Source organism: Mustela nigripes, chromosome 1 (genome assembly GCF_022355385.1).
Source record: "Mustela nigripes isolate SB6536 chromosome 1, MUSNIG.SB6536, whole genome shotgun sequence".
NCBI lineage: Eukaryota > Metazoa > Chordata > Mammalia > Carnivora > Mustelidae > Mustela > Mustela nigripes.
The window spans coordinates 173,852,612-173,875,851 of NC_081557.1; the positions used below are offsets into that span (position 1 = coordinate 173,852,612).

A 23,240-nucleotide genomic window follows, 5' to 3' on the forward strand; every position below is an offset into this window, starting at 1 on the left:
TATTTATTTATTTGTCAGAGAGAGAGGGAGAGAGAGCGAGCACAGGCGGACAGAATGGCAGACAGAGGCAGAGGGAGAAGCAGGCTCCCTGCCAAGCAAGGAGCCCGATGTGGGACTCGATCCCAGGACGCTGGGATCATGACCTGAGCCGAAGGCAGCGGCTTAACCCACTGAGCCACCCAGGCGTCCCCTAAAAACCACTTCTTATGTTAATTTCTTACCCTGGGGTTCTAAGACTAAGGTTATTGTAAATCCCAATTCCTTAACAGAAAAAGAGTATTTTTTTTTTTTTCTAACCCAGATCACAACAATAATAACAAATTTGCTTCCTGTCTCCTACCCTTCTTAGCCCTACTTTACAACGCTAGAACACTTTCTCCTTTGTTAGCAGGTGCTATGTTGCGATCTTCCAGTGGGGGTACTGAAGGGACAGACAAGATTTGAAAAAGCAACTTAATTCTTTTTTTGCTACTTTGTTCTCCATATGATGGCAAATGGATCAGCAGCAAGGAGTCCTGTCAGTATTTACCACAATGGCCCCAGCCCTCCTGCTCCAGTGGTAAGTGCCCCCAGGTTTACAGAGGTGGGCTCACAGGCAGATAACTTCCATCCAGCTTTTCCATGCCCATAATGGCAGAGCATATTTCTATGGCATCCACAGTCTTTTCAGAGGTCTGAATATGTAGCTTGTAGGGCTGTCCTCTAAATGTCTAAAATCCTCTTTTGTTTACTTTTACTCAGTCCCAGGGTGATGGCTGCTCCTAGAAGTAGCTACACCTGTTTCCTTCTAGCACTAACCACCATTTATCTATTTAATAACTTCCAATGTTCCTTGTTCAAATTACTAGCTCAGTTTCTGACCAGGCAAAAGAGATCTGGAACAAATTCTGCTCAGTGGAAGAACTCCGTATGAATTATATAACTATTATTAATTCTTCTGTTTGTGAAATGTAAATGTAGGGTAAGCAAAAAGGGAAGCAAATCACTTAATGTGCATTGTACTCAGAGACACGACCAGCTAAGGAAGCTCATCACATACCCAAAAGTCAGAAGAAATGGGGCACTGGTGATTCAGCCAAGAAATTAAGTAATTTCCTCTTGACTTTCCCTTTTCTCTTTAAGCACATCTTTGCATGTCTTTGTTCTTGGAAAAATCACTTAAATGTTTTATTGAACTATTTAGTTATTCAAATGTAAAGTAAAAGACCATTGCAGAAATAAAGGCATTTGAGAGCAGCAATTTTTAAAAAGAGCTAAACCACTCTGCATAACAACACAAAGGTTTGCATTATAGGCAGAGTTAGTTCACTTGGGACTTTTTTTGGAGAAATATTTGGTTTTTACATATGAAATTTGGCTATGATGTGCTTGCAAAGTGTTATTCTTATGGAATTACGTTCGTCATTGAGCCATAGTTTACCACTTAGTTACTGCAGCCAGCCAGCCTTAGTGCACCTAAATTTCACTTTATAATGTACATAAATATGTACAAAAGAACTAGGCAATTCTGGATCAACTCAAACCTGGACTGGACTATAGTACTTTCACATATTACTTAAGACTTAATATATAAGACTTTAGGAACCATAATGATACTGGATTATTATATTATGAAGAGAATGTTCTATTTGTGTTTCCAAGGCCAATACTTCTAGTTGGCAGGGGTGAGGTCTCCCCATAAATCAGTGAATAATCTTATATTCAATCATCCTGAAAAGAGGCAGATCATGGGACAGACAATGCCTGAGAGATGGAGAATTCTTTGCTCCCTGTAGGCCACACTTTCTTAGAGCCTGACTTCATAAAGTGGTGTAAAGTATGCCTGAGTGCATGTGGAAGAGGTAGAATTTTTAAAAACTTACTGTTTTTCATAGGAAGCTAGAGATACAGCTATAAAAAATAAAATAACTTATTAAGATGACATCTCCTTCAATCTGAGGACAATAAAAAAACAGCTAATATTTATATTATACTTAGGGTATTATAGGTAATTCTAATATGGTATATAGAGTTCATTATGGAAATTATAGTATAATCATATTATACTAAGCAATGGTTTTTAATATTATGCTAAGCTCTTGATTAAATAATCATTTATCCTGACAACAAACTCAACAGGTAAATTTTATTATCTTATTATCTATATATGTTATAGCCATTGCATCTAGTATCCTGCTCCACGAATTAAAAGAATGAATTTAGGGGCCCCTGGGTGGCTCATTGGGTTAAAGCCTCTGCCTCGGCTCAGTCATGATCTCAGGGTCCTGGGATTGAGCCCCGCATCAGGCTCCCTGCTTAGTGGGGAGCCTGTTCCCCCCCCCCCACCTTCTGCCTGCCTCTCTGCCTACTTGTGATCTCTGTCAAATATATAAATAAAATATTTTTAAAAAATCAAAACATTAAAAAAAAAAAGAATGAATTTATGTCCATTCTTGGACCAAAGTGGTAAGAGAGAGCACAGAATTCTTCCCTTTGAAGAACCTGCTAATCCTGAGAAAAAACATGACTGTAGCAAAACGGATCTCAAGACAACAAAAAGTGATTAGTAGCCAACAGAAGAATTCTGAGCAAAAAGAGATTCATATTTGGAACCACATAATCCAGAAGACAAGTAGAGGTACAGATTGCATGCTGACTGACTTCAGAGTATTCATGAGAAAAACTCTTCATTTGACTTCAGAATAAATCCCTAAAGGGAAAGGAATTTTGCAAGGCACGGGGAAGGAAAAGGTCCTGCTACCTGGAAGGTGGGTAGGTGGGGTCTCTAGCAAGCTGGTATTAAGTGGCCATCACTGTAGATAAGCTCTGTGTCTCCTACTGGCAAATTGAATAGTCTACCTGGCAAACTGATGAGGGAGCAGGAGGCTGGCTGAGGACAAAGCAAAAGCTGGCGCCTTGCACCCCCTCTTCACCCACTCCCCTCCATATGTGTAGCATTCCTCAGGCACCCCTGATCGCCATAAAACGATAAATAGTTAACTTGCAGGGATTGCAATCCTGCAGAACAGGAATCTCCCTTGCTCTTCAAGATGTCCTAGAGACCTAAACAGGGAGGTTACCTTATCAATAGCACAAATTTCCAGAGGCAAATAACTCTTGGTTCCTGAAGCCCTAATGTCCCCCTCCCACCATAAACTGGAGGAGACTGGAGTAGAAAGGAATGTAAATGATAGCCGGATCATAATGCCCCACCAAGAATCCCCCATTATCTTGATGTTAGTGCCTGACCTAAAGACGACATTGATCAAGCCATAAGGGCAAAGACTCCCCCCGCCCCTGCACCTTGTAGGCCCTCCCTAGCATGTGAGAACTCTGTCAAAATCTCCCATTCCTTCACCACCTCCCCCCAACCGTGGGGTATATAACATGCCCACCTTCACAACCTGGGGCAGCAGCTCTTCCTGCCCACGGGTCCTGTCCCCGTGCTTTAATAAACCACCATTTTGCACCAACAACATCTTAAGAATTCTTTCTTTAGTCGTCGGCTCCGAACCTCATCACCCCACCGAACCTGACTTAGGTTCTGGGACTTCATCAAACTGCCATAGATATGAATGTGCTAGCCACGAATATATTTTTCCGGAATATACTTGACTATTGTCTTTAATGATTTCATAACCATGTCCAAATGTGAAATTGGTGACACAATACTGTGCCATGGCAGAAGCACAACAAGACTTGTTGTCCAGAGACCTGTGTTTTCTTCATCTTATACCTTTGATTCAGTGTGTGACTCTGGGAAAATCACGTAATTCCTCTAGAGGTCCTCTATCTCATCTGCTTTACAAACATCCCTTCCACTTATAGGGTTTCTCCCTGCTAATTCTGCTTAACTAATAGCAGATCATTCAACTGAATGTTTACAAACTTTTTTGTTGTTGTTGTTTATCGTGCTGTATGACCTTTAATTAGGTATAAAGACTTCCAATCACGTCACCTAGGGACCATCTACCCGCTGCTCTGTTTGGCCGCCAGTCTCTTGTCTCTCTCTTCAGCAATGGTGAGGCGGATACCCTTTCCACGGGGAAGAGAAATCCATGGTTTGTTGCCTTTGCCAATAACAAAAATGTTGGAGAGTCGGGTGGCAAAACTGTTGCCATTGGCGTCTTTCACGTGAACCACATCAAACGAACCAGGGTGTCTCTCTCTGTTGGTGATCACACCAATTCTTCCCAGGTTAGCACCCCCAGTCACCATACACAGATTACCAGTGTCAAACTTGATGAAATCAGTAATCTTTCCAGTTTCCAAATCAATCTGAATGGTGTCATTGACCTTGATGAGGGGATCAGGATAGCGGATGGTGCGAGCATCGTGAGTCACCAGATGGGGGATGCCTTTTGTCCCCACAAAGATCTTTCTCACTTTGCACAACTTGTACTTGGCCTCCTCGAGTGTAATCCGATGAACAGCAAAGCGACCCTTGGTATCATAGATCAGACGGAAATTCTCTCCGGTCTTGTCAATGCTGATGACATCCATAAAACCAGCAGGGTATGTTATATCAGTTCGGACCTTGCCATCAATCTTAATAAAACGCTGCATACAGATCTTCTTTACTTCATCTCCTGTTAGGGCATACTTAAGTCTGTTCCTTAAGAAAATGATGAGAGGGAGACACTCTCTCAGCTTATGGGGACCAGTAGATGGGCGAGGAGCGAACACACCAGTCAGTTTATCCAGCATCCAATGCTTTGGAGCTGCTACACGCTTCAGATGTTTCTTGGGACCACGAGCCATGGCTGCGCTAGGAACGAAAAAGACTGTTTACAAACTTTTTAAGCTACATTGCAGTGAAGATAAGATTCTTGATGTCAAATTTGGTAAAAAAAAAAAAAAGCATAATAAATTTCAGAAACAGCCTATATTAGCTTCATAATTTATTTCCAGAAAAATATTAAGTAGCTCCACTCAATTTATTAGAATCTACCCACACTTATATCGTAATCACTTTCTAAATGTCTACACTTGTTATAAAACTTAATTAAGCTGGTTATCAATTAATCTTTCCTGCTGATAGGCCAGATTAAAAAAATTTTTTTTTCTGATCATTTTAAAAAAAAACTGAGACAATACAAAAAAAAAAAAGAATCTCCCCAAATCTACATTGCTTTTTTTTTTTTTAAAGATTTTATTTATTGACAGACAGATCACAAGTAGGCAGAGAGGCAGGCAGAGAGGTAGGGAAGCAGGGTCCCTGAGCAGGGAGCCCAATGTGGGGCTCGATCCCAGGACCCTGAGATCATGACCTGAGCCGAAGGCAGAGGCTTAACCCCCTGAGCCACCCAGGCGCCCCGCAAATCCACATTCTTGATACAATATTATTAGTATTGTTATTTACCAACTAACTTTTATTTTCCCCTAGGAATATATTTAAGAAAGAAAGTATATGTGTATTTAAGAATGTATACGCTTTGTTTTAAACATGATTTGGAATACACAATATATAACTTTCTATCCTGATTTTTGACATTATTCAGCAGCATTTTGCCAGGCTATTACAGTTTTTTTCAAAATATATTTCAGATGGTTATGTAATATTATAAGACCATACCAGCAAATTTAACCATCTTTCAATTATTGAGTATTAAGTTTGTTTCTGGCTCTTGACAAGTTATTTCCAAATGATTTTTCAGAATGAGTTTCACTAGCCCCAGTTCAGGAGAATACTATTTCATTGTCCCCTTGCAAAAACTAAACATTTTATTTGTAAATTTTTGTTGACCTGACAAGTGAACAATGACTTCTCTCTGTGTTTTAATTTGCATCGTTTTGATTAGTTAAGTCAATTTTTTAATTAATTAAGTCAATTTTAAATGTTTTAATCATTTGTACTGATTCTGAGGATCATTCACATAGATCTACTTTTAACAGGGGTTTATAAGAACGCCTATAGCAAAAAGTATCCATCAAGTGTCCATAATTGTGGTGTCCCATGCAATTGTGAAAAATAATAGAGAAATCACCACATATACCCTTTACCCAGTTTTCCCCAATGGTAACATCTTGCAAAACTGTAATGTAATATCACAAAGAAGAAACTGACTTTGACACAACCCAGATACATGTTTTCCATCACAAGATTCCACTCCTTACTCTCCGACCCCTGGCAATCATGTAATCTACTCACTGTTCCTATAATTTTGTCATTTCTGGAACGTTATATAAATGGAATTATACAATATGAAAGCTTTTCAGACTGGCTTTTCAATTCTATATAACTTCCTGCAGATTTATTTAATATGTGTGTTATACCAATAGTATGTCCCTTTTGTTGTTGAATAGTATTCCTTAGCTTTCTTTATAACTTTATAGTTGAATTTTAAAGATTATTTCAGAATATATTTGCTTGACTTTAGGGGCTGAAGAAGGGATAGAAAATATAGCTGCTATTTAGGTAGTTATTCAGTCGTTTCACTAACATCCACTGATTGCAGACTACTGGGCTAAACATTCTTATGCACTTGGTTCCAAAAACGACTAAGACCCAAATACGGTCAAAATTATTTTTGAAGCAGTGCCAAGACTGAAACCCAGTTGGGCCTAGATTTCAGGAAACAAGAAAATGACTAGCTCAAGAACATTCCTTCATTAATAACAATTTTCTAAAATGTAACAACTGTCTAGGGTAAATTACAACTGGTTATAAAAAGACACAGTTTTGTTTTTGTTTTTTTTTAAAGGCATTTTATCCAAAGGACTAGGCGCTTATTAAGCCACCCCTTATATCCGATTTTTCCCCCTTATACTCGATTTTAAAGCCAACTACAAAAATCGAGTTTTACAGGAGCACTTGAGGATGTAAACCAAGCCGCGTCTGAGTAGCCATCTCTTCCCATCTACTACAGCACGCTTGGATCGGAAAGGCTGGTGTCCCTGAAAAACTCTAGCCTTTTACTTCCTCTGGATGACAACCACCTATCCGAAATTATTCGAAGGTTTGATTTTAAACAAAACAAAACAAAAAAGATGCCAGTAGGTCGCCATTAAAAAGTTTCTTTACAATACTGACAATACAGAGATAGAAACGCAAAGTAGAGACCGGAAGAGAAAAATGTGGGGGGGCGTTCAAAACTTCAACCAGTGCCTTGACACCTACGGTGCGGTATTAGCAAAACCTAAGCACACATTACACAAAGAAGTGCCCCTTCTCATACCCGATGACTCTCGGCCTTGGGCTCTAAGTAAGCCGCTCACAAGGCTTTGGTACAAAGTTCGAAGCCTGAGCCTTGACCGTTGCGACACACGGAAATAGTCGGCAGCCAGAGGCGGGAAATGCTAGGAGAAAAGGAGGTTGCTAGTCCGGTCAAGGTCCAACGAAACAAATGCAACCAGGAGTCAGACTAACCGCAAAGTAGAAGCTGCGGACAGACGAGCTTGTGGAAGTGACGTAAGAACCAGTGGCCGGAGGAGGCGGGGCCGCAAAGGGAGCGCGCCCTATTGGGGCCCGGGAGAGGCCGGGGGTGTGGCAGCGCCGGCCGCGAGGCGTCGGCCCGGGCGCACGGGAGGGCGGGGTCTGGGCGCGCGACGCGCGCGGACTGGCTTCTCTCAGGGGCTGGAGGCGGTCACTTTAGCTAGATTGGGGTCCCGAGGCGAGCAAGGGGCCATGAGGACGGCGAGGGAGTCCAAATCCCGCAGCCTCACACTCCTCCCTCAAGCGGCAGCGACTCGGTGGCCCGTGGAGTAACCGCTGCCTTTGTTCCGAGCGCCGGTCCCTCCTGTCACCTCAGCCCCTCACGCCGTCGCGCTCCAGCTGGCCCGCCCTTGGTCCCCGAAGCCTCATTCGGCTCGTGCCGCGCGGATGCGGCTGCCGGGCCTGAGTGTGGGCTTTGAGAGGGAGGAGGAGGAGAAGCGGCGCCTGGGCGGCATGCGATGGGGAACTGCTGCTGGACGCAGTGCTTCGGGCTCCTGCGCAAGGAAGCGGGGCGGCTGCAACGTGTAGGAGGCGGTGGAGGGTAAGCCCGCTGGGGGAAGGGCCGGGCTCCTTCTGGCTCCTCCCTTTCGGCCCTTGCGGGGAACCCTCTTCACTGTCTGAACTGCGACGGCTGAGAGTAGGCCGGGAGCCCCTCTGCCCTCACCACCTAACGGGCGTCGAGCTGGTGGTCATAGTGGAGGCCCTGGTCGAGGGGGGGCCCTCCCAGGGAAAGCTAGAGAAGGGGGCGGGCGTCGCTCTTGCCGCCTCCTGCAAGGCTTCCTCCGATCGCGCTGTCACGCGGGGTAAGAGCCATGGAGGGCATCCCCTCTGGGAAGCATGAGGCACGCTCCCACGAAAGGGAAGTGGAACGGGCTCCACAACAACCCGGACACACCCTACCTTGAGTTTGGGCTTGATGCCAAAGGTTGTAGCTCTGTATTTTGACCCTCCCTTTGCGCTGATGGAGCCGCTGAGAATCTGGCTCCAAAAAGTTGATGCCTCAGAGGGAATTTTAGTAAAAGGCATTGGGATGCTGTAGTCAAATAAGTAAGGTTCCAGACACTGAATAGCTCTTTGACAGTGTGCGAAGACTTGCCGAATTGCTGGGATTCCGGTGGGCTTTCGGATTCTTAGTGTTGATAATAAGAGAAGCAGTGTGTAGCTTTTCCGTATTAATATTTTGTTTATTTCCAGAGGAATGCAGTACTCTTGAGTGCTACCCATAATCTCTGTAATCCTAGAGAAGTAACAGTCCTTCTGAACCTTACTTCTCTTTATTAAAACTGGTATATGTAAAACTGACACGGGTAGGTTTTTCAACCCACACCATCCATAAGAAAATAGAATTTCATAATCCATTTTTTGTGTTTTTTTTTAATTTTTTAGGGTATTGAAAAAAAATTGAACAAATTCTTTTGAAGTTGGCTTTGTTGTAAAATACGTCCCAGGAATTCAAACTTAGAATCAAAAATCTGAACGAAGCCACTTTTTGTACAGAATAAGACTGCACTTTATAGAACAGATTGCTAAGTTTTCAGATCTCCCTCATTTAACCAACATTAGCAGGTCAGAATGTGTTCAGAATACATAAACTGGAGCCACATGATTTATAATCTGGATCTTTTGGTGATAGAGATCTTATATATGATTCAGTCATTGGTTCATCAGGCACAGATTCCTGGTGTTCATTGAATCACCTCTCTCATACAAAGTAGCCAAAATTATATATTAAGTATCCCTGAATGGAGAAGTAAGGAATTAAAGATTTTGTGCCTAGTTTAGTATTTTGATTTCCCTGACTTAAGGGCTGTTACTGTCAAAGGGGAACGTGACAGCTGTTTTTATCATATCAGAGGGAATCATCTAATTTACTTCTAATTTTTGTGTGCAGGTGCACCTGTGTAGTCAAGTCTGCTTAAATAGGTTTGCCTAAGGAAGAGATGCCACAAAGTCTCTGGCTTTGTTAATATTTTATTTGTAGTTGTGTTGTAGCATATTCAATTCTAATTGTGGAAATCTGGTCCTATACTCTAATTGGGTAGACAAAAATCACTTGTTTTTCATTTGTGAGTACAATGGGGTATCTGGGATTTTTGTTTTGTTCTTTCTTTGTGATTTGACAAACTAATTAAGTTTTCCTTAGAGGGTAGCATTAAAATTGTAGATTTTATTCCCTGAGCAGGTGAGGTTGGTAGCATAGGGAAGGGGTTTGGAGAGATCAGTGAATTAGTATGTTAATTGTCTGTAGATATGCCATAAAAACATAATAGTTGGATCTATATTCTTCTGTTATGGGCAAAACTTGAAAAAACAAATCTTGTTGAAGCAGTGAATATCTGTGGGTGTGGACACTGTCATATAAAACCTTATAATGATGATATTGGTACTGTTGATTTCAGTCCATAGACATAGGTATAGACAGTTTCCTTACTTGAATATTCTGAATAACTTATTGCTTTACATTACTTTTCACATTGTTTTAGGAGCTTCCTTCCAGTAAGCATGCAGAGACAGGTGGATATAGTTCATTGTTATTTACAGAATAAAGTTAAACTTTACCTCATTTTAGTTGCTTTTCTTTTTCTTTTTTAATCACCTGGGAATTCTGATTTTCTTTTAACTGTATGTCTAGAGAGTTAACTAATAGTTTATCTAAGGGCAAAATATTGAGGGGTGATCACAAAGATTTGATCTGATTTATATTTATCACTATAGTGGCCGCAGGTAGAATAATCCTGGGCTTTCTTAGACTGTTTTAAGCCAGACATCACAAGGGTGCTTTATGATATAGGGCCTTAGCCTGACAGATTTCTCAAAGGCATCTCAAAAGTCAGATCACTCAGTTTTCACTATCCAGTTTCAAAATCAGAATTACTAATGTTTTAGTTTATAAAATATTAGAGAATTCTAGATTTTATATTCTAGAATATCTGTCAATAGTCAAAATATTAATATCAGTATTGAGATATGTCAGAAACCTTTCTACTAATAAAATTATCTGGGGATTAAAGCAGAGGGAGTTAAATATCTTTAAGCAACCTATCTAAAATACCTAAGAAATATCTAGAATAGGTATTTCTCTCCCTTAAGATTTCTTCTTCCTCTGCTAAGGAGTCATCCTTTTCTACTACAGGGAGTTTTGTTTACCAACATGGTCTAGAGGGCTCCACCTACTGGTTGGTTCTTGGGCAGTACTAGAAATCTTGTATAGATAATTTTGGTGTTTTTTTTTTTCCCTCAAACTGAAGACCCATTTATGTTTTGTTGTATTTTCTCATTTTTATCTTGCCATATAATCCCACACAGTGATTCCAGTTAAAATGTACTATAGTTTTATAAAAATGTATGATCATGTTTTGTATCCTTGATATTAACATTTGTTGGCTTTTTGGCTCCAGTAGCAAAGTTGCCTTCAGGCGGTAGTTTACGGTGATTTGCTATTTTCTTTCCTGGGAAGAAATATTTTAGTAATAGCTGCCGACATTCAATTACTTCCAATATGTGCTGGCTCTGTTATAAGTACTTTACATTATCTCATTTATTCCTCACCACAATCCTGTGAGGAAGATAAGTACTATTACATAGATCATAGATTAAAAACTGAAAAGTTTACCTTGCTCAAGACAGCTGAACTGGGATAGATTCCAGGTCACTCTGAATTCAGAGCCTTTACCCTTAACTTCTAATGGCTCGTGGCTTTTTATTTTGTAGGTAATGCGTGCGTACTTCTGAAAAATTTGACTTTATTCTGTGTGATAAAACTGTTCTTTTCTTGAAACTATGCACTTGACCTTGGCAACATTACTTTTATTATTTTCCTGTTTATCTCCTGACTAGTTCTTACTCTATCTACCTATTAAATACAACATTTTTCTGTCTTGTCTTCGCTTTATTTAGTTCTCTTCACACGTATACACAAACCTGAAGAAATTTTATCCATTCCTATGATTTCAACTACTGTGACTTCCAAATCTCATTTCTTCTAAACAAACCTCTTGAGGCGCCTGGGTGGCTCAGATGATAAACGTCTGCCTTTGGCTCAGGTCATGATCCCAGGGTCCTGGGGGATTGAGCCCTGCATTGGACTCCTTGCACTGGGCAAGCCTGCTTCTCCCTCTCCCTCTGCTTGCTGCTCCCCCCAGTGTGCTCTCTCTCTCCATCAAATAAATAAATAAAATCTTTAATAAATAAACAGACCTCCTTTCAAAGGTTCAGCACTATATTTTCAGTTGCCAACTGAATACACTGGATACACTTGGATATACGAAGGCTCCTCAAATCAACCTATCTAAAATACCTAAGAAATATCTAGAATAGGTATTTCTCTCCCTCAAGATTTCTTCTTCCTCTGCTTCATGTATTCTCTCATTCCCTTACCAGCTACATTAATAGTTTTCCAAGCTACTAACTCAACTTCATAGTCCTGTACCCCTCTCTTATCTGCTAAGTTAGTCTCTCCTTAATACATACTGAACCCATTTCCTTTGTTGGTATTTGTGCCTTAAGCCTTGTCTTTCAAATCACCAGGTTTCTCCTTCTTAACTGTTCTCCGCTCTTGTATCTCTCATACTTCAGTCCCATCTTCCCTTTCTGTCACTGGAGTTAGGCTTTCTAAAACCCATATTGGATCATACCATGCCCTTGCTTAAGCTACTTTGTGTCCCATTTCTTGCAGGTGACTTGCTCAGTCTTTTTTCCCTTCTGTGACAGATGATAAGTATTCAGGTACTTATACCATTCATGGCATTCAGATGTGCAACATAACATCCATTTGTATGCTCGGGATTTTATGCAGCTTCTGTGTTTGAGGGTGAAGAGTGTAATCTCACTCTTTGTTCTCTTGTTCAGAAAATCATTTTAGAATACAAATCAGTGAGAATAGCATTGAAAAGAAAACAATGAATCTGTTCTAATTTCAAAAAACTTAACTCATTCATAAACCTTAATATCTTAACTTTTTTGATAAATGATATCTTCATAGAGAGTATCAAAAATAAACGCCAGACAAAAATAAACTGACAAGGGCATCTGACTCTTAATTTCGGCTCAGGTCATGATCTCAGGGTTGTGGGATTGAGCCCCATCAAATTCTTTATCTCCCTCTCAATCTGTCCCCCCACCCTCCACATGCATGGTCTCCAAATAAACAAACAAACAAACAAACAAACAAACTCCTGACAAGATAACCATATCCATTTTACCATTTACTAATTGCGTTTTCTAATTATATTTGTCTTAGAGTATACAATTTAAAATTGTAGATTTTTCTTCCTGCTCACATGAACTTGGCAGCATAGGCAGGGAAGATCAGTGAAAGTATTCTCTGTCATTCTTTCACTTGCCATATCCCCAATATGCTATATACTAGATGGGCTATACGCATTCCTGTTTTCCTAAAATACAATGTTCTCTCATCCTTGCCTTTGTGATATTTCTTCATTTCCCATTCTTCGTGAGCTTTAACTTATCCATTGCTTTTTCTATGAAACCCACTCTAGCCCCCTAAGACAATATTGTCTCCCTGAGGAAATAATATTTTCTATAGACTTAAATCTGTTTTATAACAGATTGGCAAGCTTTTTCTGTAATGAGACAGATAATATATATTTTAGGCTTTGCAGGCCGTAAGGTTGCAGCTTTGTTGCAATTGCTGTACTTTGCTGTATTAGTGCAAAAACACAGGCAATATATAAACAAATGCATGTGACTGTTAAAATAAAACTTTGCCTTTCAGAAACAGGCATTGGGCCAGATTTGGACCATGGACCACAGTTCACTGACTTTTAGTATCTTCCTTGATAGAGGGTTAAGAGCTCCTCAAGGTCAGGGACTATGCTTTATCTTTATTGCCTCTACTCTCAGTGTCTCATGTTTGTTGAATGAATAGCCAGAGAGTATTATTTTTGAACTTGGAAGATTTAGAAAACAGAGTTTTCTCTTATGCTTCTTTTTCTTTTAGATTTTTGTCTAACTTTGGCAAAAATGTCACTCATTCACAGAGTTAAACATAAAACCTACCAGTTTAATGTTGATTTACTTTAAAAAATCATAGAGTACCAGTGAGCATTTAATATTTTATCATAATATATGTTGCTAAAATGGTAATCAGTAGTGTCATTATTGAAAGATTCAGTTTACTTTTCTACATCTTTGTCAGCTTTGAAAAATATTCAAGTTTAAGATGTTTCTTTTGAAATTTCAGAAATTAGGAAGGAAAACTGTAATAGATTTAAATGGATATGAATTTTCTGAGTATTCTGTATTTTACCTTAAAGACTTCCCAGAGCTGTGTTCTGAACCTTACTCTATTCTTCCTTAATATATTTTTTTCTTCTTTAACGTACTTTTCCTGGGCAATGGCATGAAAACACATGTCTTTACCTATTATGTGCATACTAATGAGCCTGGTCATGTCAGTGTTAGCTCTGAAATATCATATTGCCCACTCAGTATTTCCATTTGGGTATCAAACATAACTTCAAAATCAGTTTACAAAGCCATCCTCTTCTTTCTTTCCTTCTCATAGGCCTTTCCTCATTTTTTTTTTCTTTTGTAAAGCACCAACCATTTCTGCTACTTTGTGCCCTACCTTGTGAGTGGTAAACAATGTATAGCCACCTAAACCAGGAACCTGAGAATCATGTTAAACTCCTCCCTTTCAGTCACCCTCCAAATCCAGGCTGTTAAGGTTCTGAATGGCCTCTACATCTTTCCAACTTCTACATCTTCCCTGCCTTCATACAGATCCTTTCATCTTCTATATATTTGTAGCTCTACCCTCTTGCTGATACCTTTTTGAGCTGATGTCTTTCTAATCTGAAAACCAAAAAGAAACACTAAGCCTTACTTTCCCTTTAACAAACTAAAGAATTGTCTTGGTATCTCCATTTGCTCACTTCTTACTCAGTCTTTTTTTTTTTTTTTTAAACACATTCTTCTCTTGTTTCTTTTTTTTTTTTTTAATGTTTTATTTATTTGATAGAGGTCACAAGTAGGCAGAGAGGCAGGTAGAGAGAGAAAGGAAGGGAAGCAGGCTCCCTGCTGAGCAGAGAGCCTGATGCAGGCCTCGACCAGGACCCTAAGATCATGACCTGAGCTGAAGGCAGAAGCTTCAGTCCACTGAGCCACCCAGGCGCCCCTCTTACTCAGTCTTCAAGGCAAGCTAATGCTCATTATCCCTGCTGCTGCAGGCGTTGTTGCCCACTACCAGCATAACATCAAAACAGCCATCATAATCCTGTGGATATTAGTAATCCTTATTGTACATGATTTTTTAGCTGCATTTATTGCTGTTGGCTCTCCCTTCACTCCTGTAATTTCATACTTACCATATTTTCTATCTGCCTCCCTGGGTAGTGGATTTAAGTTGATCTGTCTTCCCTATCTTCTGTGAATGTTCGTTTTCATCACTTCAGTCATTGAATGTTAGAGTCATTCAAAACTGAATTAGACTCTTCTTGTACTATACTTTCCTTAAAGCATAGCATGCATGTTGTCACTAATCTAGGAGCATCTTTTAACTCTGTTCCCACATTTCTTAGTCCATCCCCAAAACCAGATTTTTTTTTTGTACCTCCTAGTTTTTCAGCCTACCCATTTCTCTCACCCCTGCCACATTAGTCCAAGCTAATTCTATTTTACCTCTGTTAAAATAGCACTCTTCCTCATTCATCATTTTCTGACACTGCTTTAGTCCGTCATAGCACTTTCCACTCCATGACTTTGTAAACTGTTGTCTGTTCCCCTTTAATATGGTATAAATTTCATGAAGTCAAAAACTTTTGTTTATTTCTATGAATCCAGTATAGCAATAGTGCTTGCCAGTATTAGGCACTAAATAAATATTTGTTGACTGAGTGAGTAGACTACTCACATGTACGCACATCTATTCTTGACCTATTTTAATTGGTCTTGTATTTTGGAGTCAAAGTAATCTCATGCAAATCCATAATACAAACACAACTTAAAATTCTTCAGTGGCTTATTGTACTTTTAGAATAAACACTGAAATCTTTAACTAGGTTTCAAGGCTTTGTATTATCTATTCCTTGCCTTCCGTTTGGGGAAGGGGTGGCCCTCATCTGTGTCACATTCTTCCTTGAATCCATTTCTTCTTTTTTTACTTATGTAACTTCTCTCATCTTTAGATGCCAGCTCAAGGATTATTTCTCACAGAAGTCTTCCCAAACCACCTCCTACTCTCAGGGGATAAGTCCTCATACCATCATGGAATCATCTTCCTTTTCTTTTGAGCACTTCTTCAGGTTTTTTATGATACCTAAAATAGTGTGATTAATTAATATCTGTTTTCTGCTTTCAGTGTAAGGGAAGCAGTCCATGCTTGTTTTTGCTGACCATTGAACACTCAGCTCCAAGTTATATGCCTAATATGTAGTATTTAGGCAATAAATACTTGTTCACAGAATTAATGAGTGTGTTTCTTAAATGTATCTTGCTCTTTTCATTCCCCCTTGCTTTTGGTACCTACTACTCCCTGAAACATTTTTTCCTCACTACTTGGGGCCTGGCTAATTCCTCCTCCATCTGATTTTTGATGCCCCTCATTTGAACATATGCCACTCAGAGTGTGCTGAGTTGTTAATGTAGTTTTTAATTTACCTGTGTATCTACCCCCATTAGATCCTAAGCCTCTTGGATACATGGGTCAGCTTTTATTCACTTCTGTATTTTAGCTACAAAGCTATATATGTCTGTCATTTAGTAATCCAGGGAACTTCACTTAGAATTAGAAAGTTCAATATCGGGCGCCTGGGTGGCTCAGTGGGTTAAGCCGCTGCCTTCGGCTCAGGTCGTGATCTCAGGGTCCTGGGATCGAGTCCCGCATCGGGCTCTCTGCTCGGCAGGGAGCCTGCTTCCTTCTCTCTCTCTCTGCCTGCCTATCCATCTACTTGTGATTTCTCTCTGTCAAATAAATAAGTAAAATCTTTAAAAAAAAAAAAAAGTTCAATATCATAGATACGTAAGTAGCAACAGTTTCTGAAAGAAGAAGGTGGTCAGCAATTTCAGATGCTGCACACAGATTACAGAGGATGGATGAGAAAGAACCAAAAGATTTCTAAGGCCTCTTCTGGTTACTAGTTTCTTCTAATTCAGGCCCCTTTAAATAGCAGTGACCTTTATACCATGCATCTTTTTGGGCACAGTGCTATAAACCTAGTAATCAACCACAAGAAAAAGTCTGGAAAGACCATAAATACGTGAAGATTAAATAGCATGCTACTAAACAGTGGATGAGCGAAGCAAGAAATCAAAGAAGAAATTTTAAAAATTACATGGAAACAAATGAAAATGAAAACATGATGGTCCAAAACCTCTGAGATGCAGCAAAAGCTGTTCTAAGAGGGAAGTTTATAGTAATATAGGCCTACCTCAAGAAGCAAGAAAAATCTCAAATAAGCAACCTAACCTTGCACCTAAAGGAGCTAGAAAAAGAACAAACAAAACCCCAAACCAACACAAAGGATTAATAAAAATCTGTAGAAATAAATGATGTAGAAACTTAACAACAATAACAAAAGAACAGATCACTGAAACCAAGAGATGGTTCTTTGAAAAAAATCAAAAAAATTGATAGGCCTTTAGCTAGACTTATCAAGAAAAAGGACTCAAACAAAATCACAAATGAGAGAGGAGAATTAACAGAAATACAAACAATTATAAGAGAATATTATGAAAAATTATATGCCAACAAATTGGGGCGTGAAGCCAGAAGAGATGGATAAATTTCTACCCAAAGCCAGAAGAGCTGGATAAATTTCTGGAAATGTCTAATTTACGAAAGCTGAAGCAGGAAGAAATTGTGAATTTGAACAGACCAATTACCAGGGAAAAAATTAATCAGTAATAAAATAAAACTCCTAAAAAACAAAAGTCCAGGGACCAGACAGCTTCACAGGGCAATTCTACCAAACATTAAAAAAAGAGTTAAGTGATAAGTTCCATGGCATTCAGATGTGCAACATAACATCCATTTGTATACTCGGGATTTTATGCAGCTTCTGTGTTTGGGGGTGAAGAGTGTAATCTCACTCTTTGTTCTCTTGTTCAGAAAATCATTTTAGAATACAAATCAGTGAGAATAGCATTGAAAAAACAATGAATCTATTCTAATTTCAAAAAACTTAACTCATTCATAAACCTTAATATCTTAACTTTTTTGATAAATGATACCTTCATGGAGAGTATCAGAGATAAACTCCTGACAAAAATAAACTCCTGACAAGGGCATGTGACTCTTAATTTCGGCTCAGGTCATGATCTCAGGGTTGTGGGATTGAGCCCCATCAGATTCTTTATCTCCCTCTCAATCTGTCCCCCCACCCTCCACATGCATGGTCTCTCCAAACAAACAAACAAACTCCCGACAAGATAACCATATCCATTTTACCATTTACTAATTGTGTTTTCTAATTATATTTGTCTTAGAGTATATAATTTAAAATTGTAGATTTTACTTCCTGCTCACATGAACTTGGCAGCATAGGCAGGGAAGATCAGTGAAAGTATTCTCTGCCATTCTTTCACTTGCCATATCCCCAATATGCTATATACCACATAAATTGCTTCTCAAATTAGCCCAAAAAAATAGAAAGGAAGAAAAACTTACAGATTTATTCTATGAGGCCAGCATTAACAGGATAGCAAAACCGGACAAAGGTGCCACCAAAAAAGAGAACTATACGCTAGTATCTCTGATTAACATAGATGCAAAAGCCCTCAACAAAATACTAGCAAACTGAATTCAACAATACATTAAAAAAATCATTCACCACAATCATGAGATTTATTCCTGGGTTGCAAGGGTGGTTCAATATTCAGAAATCAATTGTCGCGATGTATCACATCAAGGGGAGAAAGGATAAAAACCATGTGGTCGTTTTATAGATGCAGAAAAGGCATTTCACAAAGTACAACATCCATTCATGATAAAAACCCTTAATAAAGTAGAGTGAGAGGGAACATACCTCATATATGTTATGTATGTTAATATTATATGTTATATATATTAATAAAGGCCATATATGAAAAACCCCAACAAATAACATACTCATTGGAGAAAACAGAGCTTTTCCCCTATGGTCAGGAACAAGACAATACCACATAGTACTGGAAGTCATAGCCACAGAAATCAGACAATAAAAAGTATTAAAAAGACTCTAAATTGGTAAGGAAGAAGTAAAACTTGCACTATTTGTAGATGACATGATACTATATAAAGAAAATCTTAAAGACTTCACCAAAAAGCTAGAACAGATAAATGAATTCAGTAAAGTCTTGGGATACAAAATCAATGTACAGAAATCTGGTGCATTTCTGTATACTAATAATGAAGCAGCAAAAAGATAAATTAAGAAAAACAGTCCCATTTACAATTGCACCAAAAATAATAAAGTATGAAAGACCTGTACTCTAAAAACTATAAAGCACTGGTGAAAGAAATTCAAGAAGAAGATGAATGGATAAAGAAGATGTGGTATATATACACAATGGAATACTATGCAGCCATCAAAAGAAACGAAATCTTGCCATTTGTGACAACGTGGATGGAACTAGAGGGTATCATGCTTAGCGAAATAAGTCAGAGAAAGACAACTATCATATGATCTCCCTGATATGAGAAGTGGAGATGCAACATGGCGGGTTAAGGGGGTAGGAGAATAAATGAAACCAGATGGGATCGGGATGGAGACAAACCATAAGTGACTCTTAATCTCACAAAACAAACTGAGGGTTGCTGGGGGGGAGGGGGGTTGAAAAGGAGGGTGGGGCTATGGACATTGGGGAGGGTATGTGCTATGGTGAGTGCTGTGAAGTGTGTAAACCTGACGATTCACAGACCTGTACCCCTGGAGATAAAATATATGTTTATGAAAAATAAATAATTTTAAAAATTTAAAAAAAAAGAACCAAAGAAATGGAAAGATATTCTATGCTCATGGATTAGAAGAACAAATATCGTTAAAATGCTTTACTACCCAAAGCAATTTACACATTTAATGCCATCACTATTAAAAGACCAACAGCTTTTTTCACAGAACTAGAACAAATAACACTTAATTCAAAGAGATATATGCGCCCCTATGTTTATAGCAACATTATTTACTATAGCAAAGTCGTGGAAACAGTGCAAGTGTCCATCTATAGATGAATGGATAAAGAAGATGTGGTGTATATATTCAGCCATATAAAAGAATGTAATTTTTCTATTTGCAACAATATGTGTGGGATTATAGAGTATAATGGTAATTGAAATAAGGCAGTCCGAGAAAGGCATATGCCGTAAGATTTCACTCATGTGGAATATAAAAAACAAGCAAAGGGGGAAAAAAGACAAAGCAAGAAACAGACTCTTTTAACTATAGAGAACAAACATGGTTACCAGAGGGGAGGTGTGGGGGTATGGGTGACCTAGGTGGTGGGGATTCCTAAGGTTACTTATCCTAATGGGCACTGGGCGATGTATGGAATTGTTTAATAACTATATTGTATACCTGAAATTAAAATAACACTAGGTTAACTATTGCCATTAAAAATTAAAAAAAAAAAAAGACAGTGACCTTTTTAACCCATGTTTTCTGTCTTAAACATGTGTAACAGAAAGAGTTGTCGTCTTTCCTTTCCAAGGCATAAAATAAATTTTCTGAACATCCATTCTTCCTAAATTTGCCCTCATTAATGAGGGACTTAATAAACAGTAAATATTATTACTTTATTTTAAAATCAGTTAAGCATCTGTCTGTGGCTTAGGTCATGATTCCAAGGTCTTGAGATTGAGTCCTGCATTAGGTTCTCTGCTCAACAAGGAGCCTGCTTCTCTCTGTCTGCTTCTCCCCCTGCTTGTACATGCTCTCTCTGTCAAATAAAATCTTTAAATTAAAAAAAATCACCTATGTTGACACTATCCCAACCTGGAAAATCTATTGATGGATCATCCCTTGAGATTTGAATTCTTAAACCTTCATTGAAGCATTTGATAATAATTGAAAAATGATGTGTCTATCATCTTTATTGTAATAGTCTGAGAGACAACTGATTTGTTACCTTTCCAATCTTCTGTTCAGAAGAAAAAGTCTTGGGAAGCTTTTAATTTTTAATCTACTTTGAAACAATTTACCATGGTTCTTCATTATTTATTTATAATGTTAAACAGAAGATGTAGGGAAAGACTTTGCTATTTTATTCTAACATATAGAAGTGTATGAAAAAAAGGAACAATGCCAATGTAGGATTTGTGAAAAATTTTCAGTTATCTTTTAGTTAAGTCACTTTGGTGTAAAAGAGTATCTGCTCTGCAAAATAACATGTAGTAGCATAAAAAACTGCACTTTTGGTCTACTCTTTATGAGACTGATTTATTAATAAAAGATTGTGTTGATATCTGCTTTTGATAACATTGATAAAGATCTATACAAGAATCTTCATTTGTGTAATACATTTACTTTTAAACTCTCCCAAATTCTTTTAAAAGATTTATTTATTAGAGAAAGAGAGCGAGCCCTCAGTGGGGAGGGGAGAGGGAGATGGACAGAGAAGCTCAAACAGATTCCCTGCTGAGTGTGGGGCTATCGCAGACCTTGATCCCACAGCTCTGAAGATCATGACCTGAGTTGAAATCAAGAGTCCAAAGTTTAAGCAACTGAGCCACCCAGGTGTCCCACTTGTCTGTTTTTTATGTGCCACCATCATTCAGAGTATGTTAGCTTATCTTTTCTCCCTCTTTAATATCCTTTACATGTTTGAGTCCACTTTCACTTTTTTGGCAGTAGTAGAATAAATATACAGAAACTTTGTTTAGAGACATAAGGGATATAAGTATTATGTACAAATGAATGTCCATAGATGACTTTGGGGAGTTCTAGACTGTTATGGGAGAAGAAAAATAACCTACTATTTTCTTTAAGTCATTGTTTTTGGAGCCACTTTTTTTCAGCAGCTCAGTTTTCACCATAATTATACAGCTGAAGATATATGATCTTAAATAGAACAGTGGATTGTTGCCCACATTATTTCAAACTTCCCCTTTACCTTCAAGGCTTATGGCTGAATTCATAAAAATTAAATGCACACATGTTGTGACTTTAATCATTTTCTTTACAGTTAAGCTTTACTTTTTGTGATACTGTGTATTCCTAGCGGACTCTTCTAGCTTCTCATATCACTTAGTTCTTTATTTTCACCCCTGGCATTTAAGTCTCATACCTTGGATTTGCCATATTTTTTTTCTTTCCTCTCACACATTCTTGACTCCTGCTTTCATATTATGTCCCTATTAAGATTCTGATCTCCTCTCCATCATACCATTTTTCCAATCCATTCCCCATCCAGATGATTTTCATGTTCTAAATGTTTTTTAATCTATCAATTTCTCTCACTGACTCCACTATAGTACCTAGACTCAAATTTAATTGCAAACTTTATTCATGTATTCCCTTATTCTTTAAGCATTTATCTCTACTCATTTCTCTAGGAGTCACATGGTTCCTGACACTTGGAGGAGCAGCTTCTTATGTGGACCTAAGTTTACTCCCAGCTTGAAGGGAAAAGTGGTGTTTTTATTCCCCTGTAGTCATTCTGAATATAGTAAACATTGATGGATTAGTTCTTTGACTGAGGGTATTGATTTTACCTGGAGTATTTATTCAGAATTTCCACTTTCATACATGCAGTTCTGGTTCATTCATTCATTTATGTTCCTGTGTAGTATGTCATTGTATAAATAGGCTATCATTAATTTATCCATTCTCTTGTTGATGAGCATGTAGATTATCTTGAGGTTTTTTTGCTATTACTACTTCAGTTAACATTCTTATAAATGACTCTTTGTATGTGTGTATGAGAGATTCTTTAGGTACCTATACCCAGGAATGGAATAGCTTTGTCATAGCTGACATATATCTTCAAACTTAATGGAAAATATCAAACTTTTCAAAGTAATTTTACCAGCTTATACTTTTACCAACAGTGGTTTACATTGTTCTACTTCCTAACACCTGGTGTTGTCAGATATTTTTCCCTATCTGTTAATGTGAATGCTGTCTAATATTTACACTAAAATTTTATTGTATTCCTATATTCTAGCAACAAATAATACATATTTTAAAAATTATTTTCCATGTTAGCAGTGAAAAATAAACTAGGAAGTAGTCAGTAGTAGATGTGTGAAATCAAAATAGCATTTAAAAACAAAAAACAGATGGAGGATAGTGACATGTTTATGGATAGAAAGATGAGAATTGAGTGCAATTCCAGCAGTTGCACTGAACTTAACAAACTGATTCCAACAAATTTTATGAAAGAACAAAGAAACCAAAAATAGCCTGCAAGTTTTGAGGAAGGCAACTTGCCTTATCAGTTATGTCCTAATAACCAAAACCCTGTTGAATGGTCCAAGGCTAGATAAATAGATGAGTAGAACAGAATATAATACCTAGGCTCTGGAAATCAACCTGATGGGGAGCTCAGAAATCTTCATTTTTTAAGAAGGTGACTGTTACATGCCAAAGTATAAGAATGGCAGATTATTGAAACAAGATGGCATTGGGAGGGAGGCAAACCATAAGTGACTCTTAATCTCACAAAACAAACTGAGGGTTGCTGGGGGGAGGGGGTTTGGGAGAAGGGGGTGGGATTATGGACATTGGGGAGGGTATGTGCTTTGGTGAGTGCTGTGAAGTGTGTAAACCTGGTGATTCACAGACCTGTACCCCTGGGGATAAAAATATATGTTTATAAAAAATAAAAAATTAAAAAAAAAAGAATGGCAGATTATTGAAACAGCTGTTAGAACTAAATATGTATTATTGGA

General features: G+C 38.4%; 2 protein-coding genes across 3 annotated transcripts in view; one reads left to right on the forward strand and one right to left on the reverse strand.

Moving 5' to 3' along the window:
- Window positions 1-3,572: 3,572 nt before the first annotated feature.
- On the reverse strand, window positions 3,573-4,761 carry LOC132002236 (small ribosomal subunit protein eS4). The gene has a single exon (XM_059377322.1). The coding sequence runs from the start codon at window positions 4,738-4,740 to the stop codon at window positions 3,949-3,951; it is 792 nt and encodes a 263-aa protein (XP_059233305.1). The 5' UTR covers window positions 4,741-4,761; the 3' UTR covers window positions 3,573-3,948.
- A 3,109-nt stretch (window positions 4,762-7,870) lies between these two features.
- AP1AR (adaptor related protein complex 1 associated regulatory protein) overlaps window positions 7,871-23,240 on the forward strand; it is a 39,606-nt gene continuing 24,236 nt past the window's right edge. For both annotated transcript variants that reach the window (XM_059377334.1, XM_059377342.1), the window contains exon 1: window positions 7,871-7,955. In XM_059377334.1, coding sequence (XP_059233317.1) covers window positions 7,873-7,955 — 83 coding nt within the window. In that variant the 5' untranslated portion in view covers window positions 7,871-7,872. The remainder of the gene's footprint in view (window positions 7,956-23,240) is intronic.

Excerpts from the sequence above, each read along its gene's own strand:
- LOC132002236 (XM_059377322.1), bottom strand. The coding sequence starts at position 4,740 with ATGGCTCGTGGTCCCAAGAAACATCTGAAGCGTGTAGCAGCTCCAAAG.